This window comes from Puma concolor, chromosome C2, assembly GCF_028749965.1.
Source record: "Puma concolor isolate L17-30 chromosome C2, mPumCon1.1.hap2, whole genome shotgun sequence".
Classification (NCBI taxonomy): Eukaryota; Metazoa; Chordata; class Mammalia; order Carnivora; family Felidae; genus Puma; species Puma concolor.
Genome location: NC_141675.1, coordinates 76025408 through 76040156, shown reverse-complemented (window position 1 = coordinate 76040156; position 14749 = coordinate 76025408). Strand labels below are relative to the sequence as shown.

The 14749-nt window shown below is 37.3% G+C and overlaps 1 protein-coding gene across 5 annotated transcripts in view; it reads right to left on the bottom strand.

Annotated features, from left to right (window-relative positions):
* The window catches only part of YEATS2 (YEATS domain containing 2), a 114149-nt gene that overhangs the window by 54796 nt on the left and 44604 nt on the right, over positions 1 to 14749 (bottom strand). For all 5 annotated transcript variants that reach the window (XM_086674847.1, XM_025913583.2, XM_086674849.1 and 2 more), the window contains 3 exons: positions 9743 to 9854; positions 4055 to 4099; positions 1290 to 1470 (listed from right to left, as the gene is read on the bottom strand). In XM_086674847.1, the coding sequence (XP_086530973.1) occupies positions 1290 to 1470; positions 4055 to 4099; positions 9743 to 9854 (338 nt within the window). The remainder of the gene's footprint in view (positions 1 to 1289; positions 1471 to 4054; positions 4100 to 9742; positions 9855 to 14749) is intronic.

Sequence of the window (14749 nt, the reverse complement as noted above, 5' to 3'; positions counted from 1 at the left end):
TATTGTTAGTGTATAGAAATGTTAACAGATTTCTGTATATTGATTTTGTACCCTGTGACCTTACTGAATTCATTTATCAGTTCTAGTAGTTTTTTGGTGGAGTCTTTGGGTTTTTTATATATAGTATCATGTCATCTGCAAACAGTGATAGTTTTACTTCTTCCTTACCAATTTGGATGCCTTTGATTTGTTTTTCTTGTCTGCCTTTATCATGTTGAGGTATGTTTCCTCTAGACCTACTCTGTTGAAGGTTTCTATCAAGAATGATGTATTTTGTCAAATGCTTTTTCTGCAACTATTGAAATGATATGGTTTTTATCCTTTCTGTTGTTGATGTGATGTATCATACTGATTGATTTTCAAATACTGAACCACACTTGCATCCCAGGAATGAATCCCATTTGATCACGGTGAATGATTTTTTTAATGAATTGCTGGATGTGATTTGCTAATTATCTTGTTGAGGATTTTTGTGTCTACATTCATCAGAGATACTGACTTGCAGTTCTCCTCTTTTTGTAGTGTCTATCTGGTTTCAGTGTGAGGGTAATGTTAACCTCAGAGAATGAATTCGGAAGCTTTCTTTCCTCCTCTATTTTTTAGAATAGTTTGAAAAGTATAGGTATTAACTCTTCTTTAAGTGTTTGGTAGAATTCACCTGTGAAGTTGTCTAGCCCTGGACTTTTGTTCGTTGGGCATTTTTTGATTACTGATTCAATTTCGCTGCTGGTAATTGGTCTGTTCAAATTTTCAATTTCTTCCTGATTCAGTTTTGGGAGGTTATATGTTTCTAGGAATTTATCCATTTCTTCTAGGGTGTCCAATTTGTTGTCATAAATAGTTTTCATAATATTCTCTTATAATCCTTTGTATTTCTGTGGTGTCAGTTGTTACATTGTACTTTAAATAATAGATACTTAACATTCAGTTTCTTGTTCACACAACTAGACACACAACCAAAAACTCTTCCTGTAACATATCAGAATAAACCATTAAAATCATCAAAAAATGAACATTTAATGTCTTTTAGTAAGTTTTATATTCTATAAAACATGTAGAACTTCATGAAAAAATTTTTTCTGAGAATAAGGATTTGGCTATTTTCACAACTGGACTGTATAGGTAGAGGCAGCATGCCTATTTATGGAAAACTTATTTTCCATACACCCCTCAGTCTCTACAGGAAGCAGTTCAATATCACATTATGCAAATGAGAGAAAGGAATGCCCCAGAGAGTGATTCCTCTGTACAAGGAAAAATTCATTTCCATATAAGGAAAAATATATTACCTTTCTCCACACAAGTATCAGGTACTGGCTCATGTGACTGCTTTATCGGTGAGGAAGCTTTCACTGGGGCTGGAATGGTCAAAGGCAAAGATGGTGGGGCATCAGAGATGTCTGACTCGGAAGACTGAGGATAAATGGAGTCTTCTCCAAGAGAATGTCGGTGGAGCTCAACATCCACTACCTACACAATCAGGCAACAATTGGACTCATGAATCCATCATCAGTGTCACAGAAAGCCCCAAGCTTGTCTAAGAACGTGGTACTCTAAGAGATGTAACAAATGATTTTTAATCATACTTCAAAGGCAATTTCAATCTAAGAACTAAAGGACTTACCCCAGAATGTAATCTAGTTTGGTTTAATAGATAAATAACCCAGTGAAACCAATCATATAATTTGGGAATATTTGCTGTTTCTATGCCTTAGAACACTCTTCCCCCACAAATCCCTGTATGACTGCCTCTTTCTCATCAAGTCTCAATCAAATGTCACCTTCTCAGAGAGGCTTTCCCTAACCAACCTAGCTAAAGCAACTCCCTTGTCCCCCAGCTACTCTCTTCTTTATATCACTTATTTCCTTTTGTTTACTATATATCTTCTTCCCATTCTCAACACTATCAAGAATATAACTCTTTAAGAACAGCAGCTATCTCTCTATATCCCCGTTACCAAGACCAGTGTCTCCTATATAGTACATGCTCAATAAGTATCTTTTGATACAACAGAGCACATTTCCCTAAACAGAATAAGGTTTAATTGGCTAATTCTAACTATAATGGCTACTGCTGATATAGCATGAACACCACCAACAACAAAACAAGTGGAAGGAAGGGCATGGGGAAGAAGAACCAAGTTGGAGGTCTCATTTCCAGACTTTAAAACTTATTATTACAAAACTATAGTAATCAAAACCATGTGGTACTAGCATCGAGAAGACATACAGACCACTGGAATAAAATGCCACCTCATATATATGGCCAAATTATTTTTGACAAGAATGCCAAGACCACTGGGAAAAGGACAGTCTTTTCAACAAATCGTTCTGGGAAAACTGGATATCCACATGCATTAGAATGAAAGAAGACCTTTACCTCACACCATATACAAAAATTAACTCAAAATGGATCAAAGACCCAAACAGAAGACCCAAAACAGTAAAACACTTAGAAGAAAAAATAAAGGCAAAGCTTCATGACACTGGATTTGGCAATGACTTCTTGGATATGATATAAAAAGCACAGGCAACAAAAGAAAAAAGAGAAATCACTGGACTGCATCAAAATTAAAAACTTCCAGGGGCGCCTGGGTGGCGCAGTCGGTTAAGCGTCCGACTTCAGCCAGGTCACGATCTCGCGGTCCGTGAGTTTGAGCCCCGCGTTGGGCTCTGGGCTGATGGCTCAGAGCCTGGAGCCTGTTTCTGATTCTGTGTCTCCCTCTCTCTCTGCCCCTCCCCCATTCATGCTCTGTCTCTCTCTGTCCCAAAAATAAATAAAACGTTGAAAAGAAAAAAAAAAAATTAAAAAAAAAAAAACTTCTGTGCATCAAAGGACACGATCAACAGAATGAATAGGTAATAATACACAGAATGATCTGATGAGAGATTAATATCAAGAATACAGAGAGAAAAATCAAAAACGAAAAACCAAACACCTGATTCAAAAATAGGCAAAGGATCTGACTAGACATTTCTCCAGAGAACATATACAAGCAGCCAATAAACACATGAAAAGATACTCAACATCAATAATCATTAGGAAAATGCAAATCAAAACCACAACGAAATACCACCTCACACTCATTAGTTTGGCCACTATCAAAATAATAGAAAATAAGTGCTGGAAAACAGGTGGAGAAACTGGAACCATTGTGCACTGTTTGTGGGAATGTAAAATGGTACAGCTGCTATAGAAAGACTGTGGCTGTCCCTCAATAATTAAAAACAGAGCTACCATGGGGCACCTGGCTGGCTTAGTCAGTTGAGTGTACAGCTACTTATCTTGGGACTGTAGGTTCAAGCCCCATGCTAGGTATAGAGATTTCTTTAAAAAATAAAATCTTCCAAAAAAAAAAAAAAATAGAGCTACCATATGATCTAGCAATTCCACTGTCTTGGGTATGTACCCAAAAGAACTGAAAGCATAGACTCAAACAGATATCTATACACCCATGTTCTTAGCAGGATTATTCAAATAACCAAAAGATGTAAGCAACTCAAGTGTTCATTAACAGATCACTGGATAAACAAAACGTATATACATACAATGGAATATTATTCAGCCTTTTTTAGGAAGAAAATTGTGATGCACACTACAACACAGATGAACCTTGAGAACATTTCGCTAAGTAAAATGTGCCAATCAAAAAGAAAAAAAAAAAAAAAAAAAGACTGCATAATTCCAGTTATATGATGCCTAGAGTAGTCAAAACTTCACAGAGACCCAAAGTAGAAGGGTGTTTGCCAGGGGTTGAAAGGAAAGGGGAATGGTTACTGTAAATGGGTATAGTTTCAGTTTTCCAAGAGGAAAAGAGTTCTGGAGATGCATGATAGCAATACATGCACAAAACTGTGAGTATATTTAATACCTCTTAATTGTACAATTAAACATTGTTAAAATGATACTTTATGTGCATTTTAATCATTTTTTTAATTTAAAAAGGGAGAAGAAAAACTCTTTAAAAAATTCAGCACTCATTTTTTTCCAGTTAAAAATGAAGATCAATTTTCATTCTACTTATTCCCAAATAATACTGCAGGAAAAACCTACCGTCTCCGCTCCAAGAGTCTGCAGGCCAGTGTAAGTTCTATCCAGCTATTGAAAGACAAAAGAAGAGTGTAAAGTTTCACTAAGCTTACTTATAAATCTTAGGATACAATCTCATCTAAAACCCCTTTCACCACAAGTCTTCGTAACATAGGATCTATTTTTTCATAATATATCTATTCATCACTTCGATAAAAACCCTCTGAATTGGAGGGATGAGTAAAATTAATAAAAACAACCTCAATCATATAGTTATTATACCTTTAATATAAACTATATACTTCTAAAAACATTCTAAGCACTATCTAAAAATGGAGGAAGTTTTACACAAAATGGTGTTTACTATAGCCATGAACTGGAGACATAAAAGTCCAGCTATAGAGGAATGCTTAAGTAAATCCTGAACCATCAACTGTGAAGTATTATAGCCATTTAGATGGTGTTTACAAAGATGATGTAAAAAATGTAACATAAACAAAATTTACACCTACATACAAAAAGGCTCAGTTCTTAATCCTGTATTTATACTATCACTTTAAAAAAATAATCTGTACAGACACACAAATATTACTTAGCCATAAAAAAGAATGAAATCTTGCCATTTGCATCAGTATGGATGGACCTAGAGGCTATTATGCTAAGTGAAATAAGTCAGGCAGAGAAAGACAAATACTATAGGATTTCACTGATGTGTAGAATCTAAAAACCAAAAACTAAAAACCTCTCTGTTTGCCAGAGAGGACAGGGGTAAGGTGTTGGGCAAAATAAGTGAAGGAGATTACGAGGTACAATCTTCCAGTTATGTAAGTCACAGGGATGAAAAGTACAGCATGGGGAATACAGTTGATAATACTGTAGTAACTCTGTACAGTGACTACACTTACTGAGTTTCGTATAGAATCGTCAAATCACTATGCTGTATGCCTATAACTAATATAACACTGTATGTCAACTGTATTTCAATAAAGATAAAAATCAGAAAAAGTTTTTGCTTAGCATAAACAATTTGTTCCTCAACAGCATTTTTGCTTTTTGCAATAAAGCACTCAAACCTCCATCCTCACCAAAAAAAAAAAAAGAGGATTTGTGGAGTTTATCAATATAAACATTACACAGTAAGATCAATGGGGGAAAACTATTAAGTTTGGTAAAAAGGAAAGATGATTTACTAATCAGTAAATAGAAAACTCTAAGACTTGCAAAAAGTACATTTCAAGCTGTGGCTGAGGTCCTTAGCAGCCAACACAGACATGACAACTCAGTCATGAGAACTAGTTTCATAACAAAAAAGGCAATGCAGGGTGAATTCATACTCGTTCCAAGGAGGAGATCTAGAATTTTAATACTTAAACCTTAGCCAACAGTATGACTGTTAAAAGGAGGTGGGCGGGGCGCCTGGGCGACTCAGTTGGTGCGGCGCCCAACTTTGTTCGGCTCAGGTCATGATCTCATAGTTCACGGGTTCGAGGCCTGCATCTGGCTCTGTGCTGATAGCTCAGAGCCTGGAGCCTGCTTTGGATTCTGTGTCTTCCTCTCTCTGGACCTCACCTATTTGTGCTCTCTCTCTCGCTCTCAAAAAATAAACATTAAAAAAAATTTCTTTTTAATGACGTGGGCAATTTTAGGCTATGTCCATTTTCTTTCTTTTTTTTTTTTTTTTTTTAAGTTTTTGTTCCTTTTTTGTTCCTATTTTGTTTAGTTTATGTTCATATTCTCCACAGCATGGAAATAATAGTCTCGCTGTAATCTGTAGTGGCCTATGTTTCACTCTTGGGACCATACTTTATGAGAGACATTGATAACCGAGAACTGTTATCCAAATGGCAAGAGAAACTAGAAAGCACTGTGTACAAGGAATGTTATAAGAATAGGTTCTGCCTGGGGGCGCCTGGGTGGCTCAGTTGGTTAAGCGTCCAACTTCAACTCAGGTCATGATCTCGTGGTTCATGGGTTTGAGCCCTGTGTTGGACTCTGTGCTGACAACTTAGAGCCTGGAGCCTGCTTTAGATTCTGTGTCTCCCTCTCTCTCTGCCCCTCCCCTGCTCATGCTGTGTCTCTCTCTCTCAAAAATAAATAAATGTTGGGGCGCCTGGGTGGCTCAGTCAGTTAAGTGGCCAACTTCAGCTCAGGTCATGATCTCACGGTCTGTGAGTTCGAGCCCCACGTCAGGCTCTGTGCTGACAGCTCAGAGCCTGGAGCCTGTTTCAGATTCTGTCTCCTTCTCTCTGACCCTCCCCCAGTCATGCTCTGTCTCTGTCTCAAAAATAAATAAGTGTTAAAAAAAAAATTTATAAATAAACAAATAAATAAATAAATAAATGTTAAGGAAAAAAAAAAGAAGAATAGGTTCTGCCTGGAAAGGATTTAAGAAGAGCCATGAAGGCCGTCATTAAACATTTTTAGGATTCTTATAAAACAACACAAAGTCCTGTCCTGTGCTATTCTAGAAATCAAACTAGGACAAATAAGATCAAACTAGGACAAACTAGGACAGTTTTAGTTAAATTTATGGAAGAATCTTCCAAAAGTTTATTTACAAAATGGATAAAAGGGTTGTTTTGGGAATTACTGTGCTCCATGGTGATGGTTCATCAGGGATTCAGGATGTGGGAATTTCAGATTCTGGGAACTTCAAATTTTACATACCTCTAATACCTGAGTACTTAGTACATAATGTAATTATTACAGTATCAAATATAGATTGTTAAGCATTCCAGCAGCATTTCAAAATACAGAGAGATCACTATGGGTTTAGTCAGGAAAAGTTACATAGGAATCTGAACTTGAAGAATGGAAAGAATTCAAACAGGCATTATTAAAAACAAACAAACAAACAAACAAACAAACAAACAAACAAACAAACACAAGAGAAGAAGGCCCAGGGCATTATGTGAATAACTGACCTGGCTGGAGTAGGATGTCCATGCAGGGGATTAGTGTGAGATAATGTAGGAAAAAAGTGTGTTGAGTCAAAATGTGAAGAGCCCTGAAGAGTCAGGGAAGTCTGAACTTGAGTAAAGGGAATTCAATGAAGGTTTCTCAGAGAGGAACAGCATAATGGTTTTCCTATTTCAGGAAGACTAATCTGATGGTGCTCAGAATGGATTTAGGGTAAAGGAGACAGATTAGAATTAAAGAACTTAATCAGGAAACATTAGAATAATAGCCTAGGCAAGAGCAGGAAAGGAGAAGGGTAGAATCTAAGAAAGATGATGAAGAAAGAGTAATAGTCTGCAACTGAACAAATATTTAGAACAAAGAGGGGAGAATCCAAGATGGCTCTTAGATTTAACACAGCAATAAAAGGGAAAATACTCCAGTACAAAGATCACATGGTCACAACACAGTGTTTAAGGCCTGAAGGCCTATCAATACATAATAATAAAATTAAGCTTTCCAGAAAAGCCGATAAAAAAACTTAAATACTGTCCTTTTAAAAACACTGTGTCTTGGGGCGCCTGGGTGGCTCAGTCGGTGGAGCATCCGACTTTGGCCCAGGTCATAATCTCATGGTTCACAAGTTCGAGCCCTGCATTGAGCTCCGTGCTGACAGCTCAGAGCCTGGAGCCTGCTTCAGATTCTGTGTCTCCCCCCTTCTCTCTCTGCCCCTCTTCTGCTCATGCGCTATCTCTCTCTCTCTCTGTCAAAAATAAATAAACATTAAGAAAAAAATTTTTTTTAAATAAATGAAAACATCAAAATAAAATAAAATAAAATAAAATAAAATAAAATAAAATAATACAAAACAAAAACTGTGTCTCAAACTTCCATCAGGACCTCTAAGTGATACGGACAATATGTAAATAATTCCTTATATTTTAGAAATTAGGGCTGGGCCCAGTGCAATGTAAGATTAGTATGTGCAGTGCTTAAAATAAGATAAAAGGAAAGCAACTATTTTAGACCTTCCTCTAATTAAGTGGGACCATATCTTGCCCCTCTGAACAAAGTGGCTGTATGTGCTTGATTCCATTCCAGTTCTTCTGCTAGGTTATAATGCAATCTAATCTTACAGTAATCTCTCAGATATAACTTAAACACAAAGTTTAACAGTGCTGTCACCAATGGAGAGCAAATTTTAGCCTTAAGGTTGAAAAAGTTGTATTTGTAAGGTACCTGGGTGGCTCAGCCAATTAAGTGTCCAACTTTGGCTCTGGTCATGATCTCATCTCACAGTTTGTGAGTTTAAGCCCCACATCAGGCTCTGTGCTGACAGCTTGAAGCCTGGAGCTGCTTCAGATTCTGTGTCTCCCTCTCTCTCTGCCCCTCCCCAGCTCACACTCTGTCTCTCTTGCTCTCAAAAATAAACAAGCAAAAAAAAAAAAAGAAAGAAAGAAAAAGCTGTATTTGTAGAACAAAGGGAATTCTGCAGATGTACCGACATCCATTTAGTTCAATTTTGGGAGCCAGTAATGGGAATAATGTGGTAAACCACAAAGTAAGGGTGCTTTGGGAGAAGTTTAATATTAGAATTTTATCTTATGTAGAGAAAATCTACATGAGACTACATAGAGGAACTAGGAAAACATTTTAAAAAATGGTCTTCCAATCATAAAAGTTAAACATGCTTATTATATAAAATTAGAAAAAGACAAAAACAAAAAATAGAAAATAAGGGCAGGAGAAATTGCCCACAATGTCATACTACAATTACTCCAACATTTTGGTATATTTCTTTTGTGTTTTTTCCACCTATTTAAAATCACAGTTGACTTCATACTATACATACATATTATACCCTGTACTTTTCACTTGCCATAGTTGGTAGTTTTTCCCCAGGTACAGAAAACACGTCATAATATATAACTTAAAATGGCTGCATAATAAACCATGTGGATATATTAATAAGGGATTTCTTAAAATACAAAAAGATTACAACTTTGTACAGTACTTTCAACTTTCTAAAATATGTTCACTCCTGTCTTAATGCTTCCAAGATAAACATATTGTATCCTATATCCTTATGAGATAAACAGGCTTATTATTTGCCTCATTTTACAAAAAAGTATATAGGTTTTTTTTAATGTTTATTTATTGCGTAAGAGAGAGAGAGAAAGAGAGAATCCCAAGCAGGCTCCATGCTCAGTGCAGAGCCTGACATGGGGCTTGATCTAACAAACCAGGAGATCATGACCTGAGCCAAAATCAAAAGTTGGATGCTTAATCAGTCAAGCCATCTAGGCACCCCATAGATTTTTTAAAGATTTCAGTCACTTAGTCTCAGGTAACACAGTAACAGTGAGCTCTGATCAGAGACTCAAGTCTTCTGATCCTCTGACCAGTTCATCTTTTTAAAGAACATACATTCTGCTGTAGTGCAACTGCTCCCCCAACCTTCAGGGAACAAAGGAGTCTTGTAGCAGTATGCATCACACAATCAAAAATATTAATCCTGCTTCCACTGTCCTTAGCTACTTCTCTCAGGAGGCCTAACCCATTGCTTTAAGTAACCAGACACAAAGAGGAACTTCAGGGGTACCTGGGTGGCTCAGTTGATTGAGCATCCGACTCTTGATTTCAGCTCAGGTCATGATCCCAGGGTTATGGGACTGCTTAAGATATTCTCTCTCCCCACCCCTCCACCCCTCTGTCCTCCCCTCCCCCCAGCTCACACTCTCTAATTTAAAAAAAAAAAAAAAAAAAAAAAAAGGAGGTAATTCACTTCTGGGGAACAATGTTTTGTTACAATACCTTCAGATTATGTATGATATCTATCCGTTTGTTCTGGCTGTCTTTAAAGTGAACTTGAACTCTGACAGGAAACTCGCCCCAGCCTCTTCTGGTGAGGTGAAAAGGAGGCTCTCTAGGGAAAAGCAGGTATTAACACATTAAGCCACAGTCAGTCTCTCATTCTACACAGGAAAATTTTCTCGTATTGGTAAGTCAGAAATTCAGAGCCTCTTACTATCGTTTACATTTCCTCATTTGAAGCTAAATCAATATGAATTTTGCTAAGATGCTAAAAGAAAAACTCAACTCAAACCTACATTAAACTTTCAATTACTGAATAGAGATATTTATAGTATATAATCCAATATCATTATTTTCACAGACAGTGATTTAAGGTGATTTGTTGGATATCATACAGTAGAAGCCAGAATCTTTGCCTGCTGCTTGACAGACACAGGCTGTGAGGTATATGTTCCTTACCCCAGACACTCATATTTATTCCTCCACTCTGGCAAAAACAATAGATCACAAAATGCTCATCTGAAAGTGACAATTTATTTGAAACTATCCACTAACCTGATTTAAAAGATCTTATGTTCACAATATGATCTTCCCCAGTGATTATGATTTTAGTGGATAGAGAGAAATGTGTGTGAATGTTAACTGGATTAGAGAATTTTTAGTCAAAACAGAATTTGTGAAAGAAACAAAAAGGAAAGTTGGTGAAAAAACAACTAGCAAATTATTAATTGATGCTGGGTATATAAGGGTTCAAGATACTCTACTTTTAAATATGTTTGGAATTTTCCACATAAAAATACTTCAAATTTAACTGAGAGAACTTCATGTACTCAAAAATAATATGGTTTAACAGGGGAGAGAGAATGCTTTAAAGTGAAAATGTTCATTATGAATCACTACCTTGGAATTACTATAATGAGAGAAGATGCCAAGATGACAGGGAGGAAGAAACATTCAGCTGGATGTGCTTTTCAAAAACTAAGAAGAGACATGAATTCAGTAAGGGCTGAGTCCAAGAACACAACCTGAAAGGAGTCTAACAACGGATGTGAATTACCAAGCACAAGGCTACCAGGAAAGCTCAAGTCAGGAAAAATCCATGAGTACGAGAGTAGGATGGAAGGGAGAAAAAGCAATAGCTATGTTATAAAACAGAGAGAAAGAAAACTAGAGTGTCCTGGGTGGGAGAAACCAGTTGAACACCAGGTGAGTTATAGTAAGTAAAGTAGCTATGATGTTGGTATAGGTCCAGACAGAAATTAAAAAGTTTACGGTCAGGGCGCCTGGGTGGTTCAGTCGGTTAAGCATCCAACTTCAGCTCAGGTCATTATCTCGTGGTTCGTGTGTTTGAGCCCTACGTCGGGCTCTGTGCTGACAGCTTGGAGCCTGCTTCAGATTCTGTCTCTCTGCCCCTCCCCTACTCACTGTCTGTCTCTCTCTCAAATATAAAAAATAAAACATTAAAAAAAAAATTTTTTTTTAAGTTTAGGGTCAAATGAGAAGATTGACTTGATACGGTAATTTGAAAAGGGATGAAGTGGGGCCAAGGCATGGTGAATGTAAGAATAATAATTAAAGTTTTATTGATGACATGTTTGGTCATTTAAATTCCATTAAAGCTAAGTAGATAGCCTAAATTCATTTTTCAATACATCAATTATATTGTTTGTATGCTGAATTTCTCTTACAACGGATATTGCAAATTAGCGGTGTTCCTCAATTTATGTACATTGGCTAAACTCTCATGAATGAACAGGAAGGACTGCTGCCAGAGAAGACAGACAAACAGCATAGAGGCCAGGAAAAAGGAACAATGCTTTTAACAGGAAATTTCTCCCTAACCATATTTTTGGAAGCAAAAAAAGGAACCTAAGACTTACGAACAGACATCACCTATAGAAATGTTAAACTTCAAAAGATACACGTATCTCACACACAAAAAGACTGCTTCCCTCAAACAGACTTTTTTATTTCTGGATTCCTCACAGAAGGTGAAATGTATCAATGACCAAGAATGAAAACTCACAGAATACTGGGTTAAAAAAAAAAAAAAAAAAATGGCTTTACTAGATATATACAGCATGGAGTACAACTCCTTATCCAAGTAATTAATTCAAATGGTCAACCAGTCTTCCAAGGTCACTTCTAGTGACCTAAAACTCATTACTTAATGAGATTCTCTACCACATTTCTGAACAGTTCCATTATAAAAATATTTCACCTTTCTCCTACATGTTAGATCTACTTTTTGCCTTTTGCAATCACAAATTCTTCCTCCACATGACCTTCAAAAAACCTAAAACATCCCCTAAGTTTCTCTTTTTAAGATGAAAACATTCTATTCCCTGCAACAGCAGCAGACACTTAAATATTTACTATGACCCAATCACTGTTTTAAGCCCTTCGTATCTATTAACTTATCTAATCTTCACAACCACACTACGAAATGTCCCTTCTGAGACACAGTAAGATTGAATAACTAAGTTCCCCAAGGTCACACAGCAAATATGCAGTAGAGCTGAGATTCAAACTCAGGCAACAAACTCCAGGGCCCACACTTTAACCGCTAGTTGTCCACATCCCTGTGGTGTGAGATCTCCTTACTGTTCAGACGACTCTCCTCCCAGAGGCATAACACCATGGCTAGATATTGTCAGAATGCAGGGTAGAGCAAGTCTGCTTTACCTCTAATAAAACAGCCTAAGACTGAATTACCATGTGAAATGACCTGGTTTCACTTTTTTGGTTTTTACTTTTCAATGTGGCAATTAGAAAATTTTAAATTACTTATGTGCGTCATAATATTAGACAGTGTAGCTCTAAAGAGCTCCTATATTCAAGCTAAATGAAACAGATACAACAAACTTTAGTCACTCATGTACTAGGACCAGAATACTCTACTAAACTTCTCAAAGGAAGGAACCATGTGTTCTTCATCTTTGCAATCCCTGCATCAAGTCCTGGACCTAGAATGCATTTAGTGACTATCTTGTACCTAAAAGCAAAGTTTACTATCAGAGCCTTTAGGAAGCTGGCTAAGGATGGTCGTGGTAACTGAACCAAATGTCAAAAAGATGCTTCTTAGCAGAATCTACAAGTAATGTACTATGATGAGGAAATTCAGAGTACATGAGAAACACACATTTGCTTATGAGCTACAGGGAGATTAACCCCAAGAGTCTCCCCTACTCATCAAATTACTTTAGACACCTGTTGTGAAAAACATCTTAAGATCCATGTAAAGAACATGAAGAGTTACAATTAAATCTAGGATACATGCTGGGGTGCCTGGATGGCTCAGTCGGTTAAATGTCCGACTCCTGATTTTGGGTAAGGTTGTGATCTCACAATCCATGGGATTGAGCCCTGCATCGGGCTCTGCGCTGACAACGTGGAGTCTGTTTGGGATTCTTCCTCTCCCTGCCCCTCCCCCACTCATGTTCTTGCTCTCTCTCAAAATAAATTTTTTTTTTTTTAAACGTTTATTTATTTTTGGGACAGAGAGAGACAGAGCATGAACGGGGGAGGGGCAGAGAGAGAGGGAGACACAGAATCGGAAACAGGCTCCAGGCTCTGAGCCATCAGCCCAGAGCCCGACGCGGGGCTCGAACTCACGGACCGCGAGATCGTGACCTGGCTGAAGTCGGACGCTTAACCGACTGCGCCACCCAGGCGCCCCCAAAATAAACTTTTTAAAAATAATAAAATCTTTTAAAAATGTAAGGAAAAGATGGATCATTGATACTGGGACAACTATCATCCATATGAAGAAAATAAAAATCCCATTTCCAAGTATTTTCCCTTCTGACCATCTATCAATTCCTATCTTTCCAGCTCCATTCCTAATCCAACTATTCTTTGAACCCACTGGGAATTCCACTTCGTACCCATACCAATTTTCACTACCTCTCACTGCTCTTTATATAATTTCCTTCTCTCCTTACTCAGCCTATATTCTACAGTATACCAGTATCATAATAACCTCATTTAAAAAGTGAGGAAATCAATGAATTTAGAAATTAGGGTTCCGGGTGAACTGTCTACTTCCACGTCAAAGTCCTTAAGAATGACATCAACAGGAAACATCAGGACACTGGCTAAAACGGTCTTTGAAAGAGAGGAGTAACTGGGAAATTAGTAGATGTCTGCAACAAGGAGGACGATACAATGCTCCAAAGGAGCTGAGGGCTTTTAGGCAGAAAAGGGGAAAAGATGATCTAGAAGCCACAAATATGTGCAAGAAAGACACACACCCCACCCCTGGACCTAACGGTACATGGTATAAGAGAGAAAAAACAACTGTTGTTTGAAAGTTGTTCTCAGAAGCAGTGTTCTTAGGAGAGAGCCATGTTCTATTTTATTTATTTAATTTTTTTTTGAGAGACAGAGAGCAAGTGGGGAGAGGGGCAGGTAGAGAGGGAGACACAGAATCCGAAGCAGGCTCCAGGCTCCGAGCTGTCAGCACAGAGCCTGATGCGGGGCTTGAACTCCTGAACTGTGAGGTCATGACCTGAGCCGAAGTTGGATGCCCAATGGATTGAGCCACCCAGGCGCCCCAGCCATGTTCTGTTTAAGAGTCAGGAGTGGAGAAAAGTTCTGAAGAGAGATAAGGTATAAATTTCACTTATATATATATATATATAAAATCAATCCATCTTTGTAAAATAATAATACCAACAATAACAAACTGTACTAGGTTAATATATGTAGAAAAAATATCACTGGGGTTACTTCTGAGAGGCTGAAATCATGGGAACTTTGAAAATTAAGTATTTCTGTAATGTTAGAATCCTATGTTTAATTCTATTATATTCTGATATAAAAAACAGGAAACTTTTACATTTCATCTGTATCTACATAAATAAGTTCAGCTATTTCCAGAAGGGAGGAGAATCCACTAATGTAATTCTGACAGGAGGAAATAGTGCCTTTACAGAGAGACAATAATCTGCATGAAGGAACCACAATTAAAACTACATTGTGACTAAAAGCCAAAACTAAGTAAAT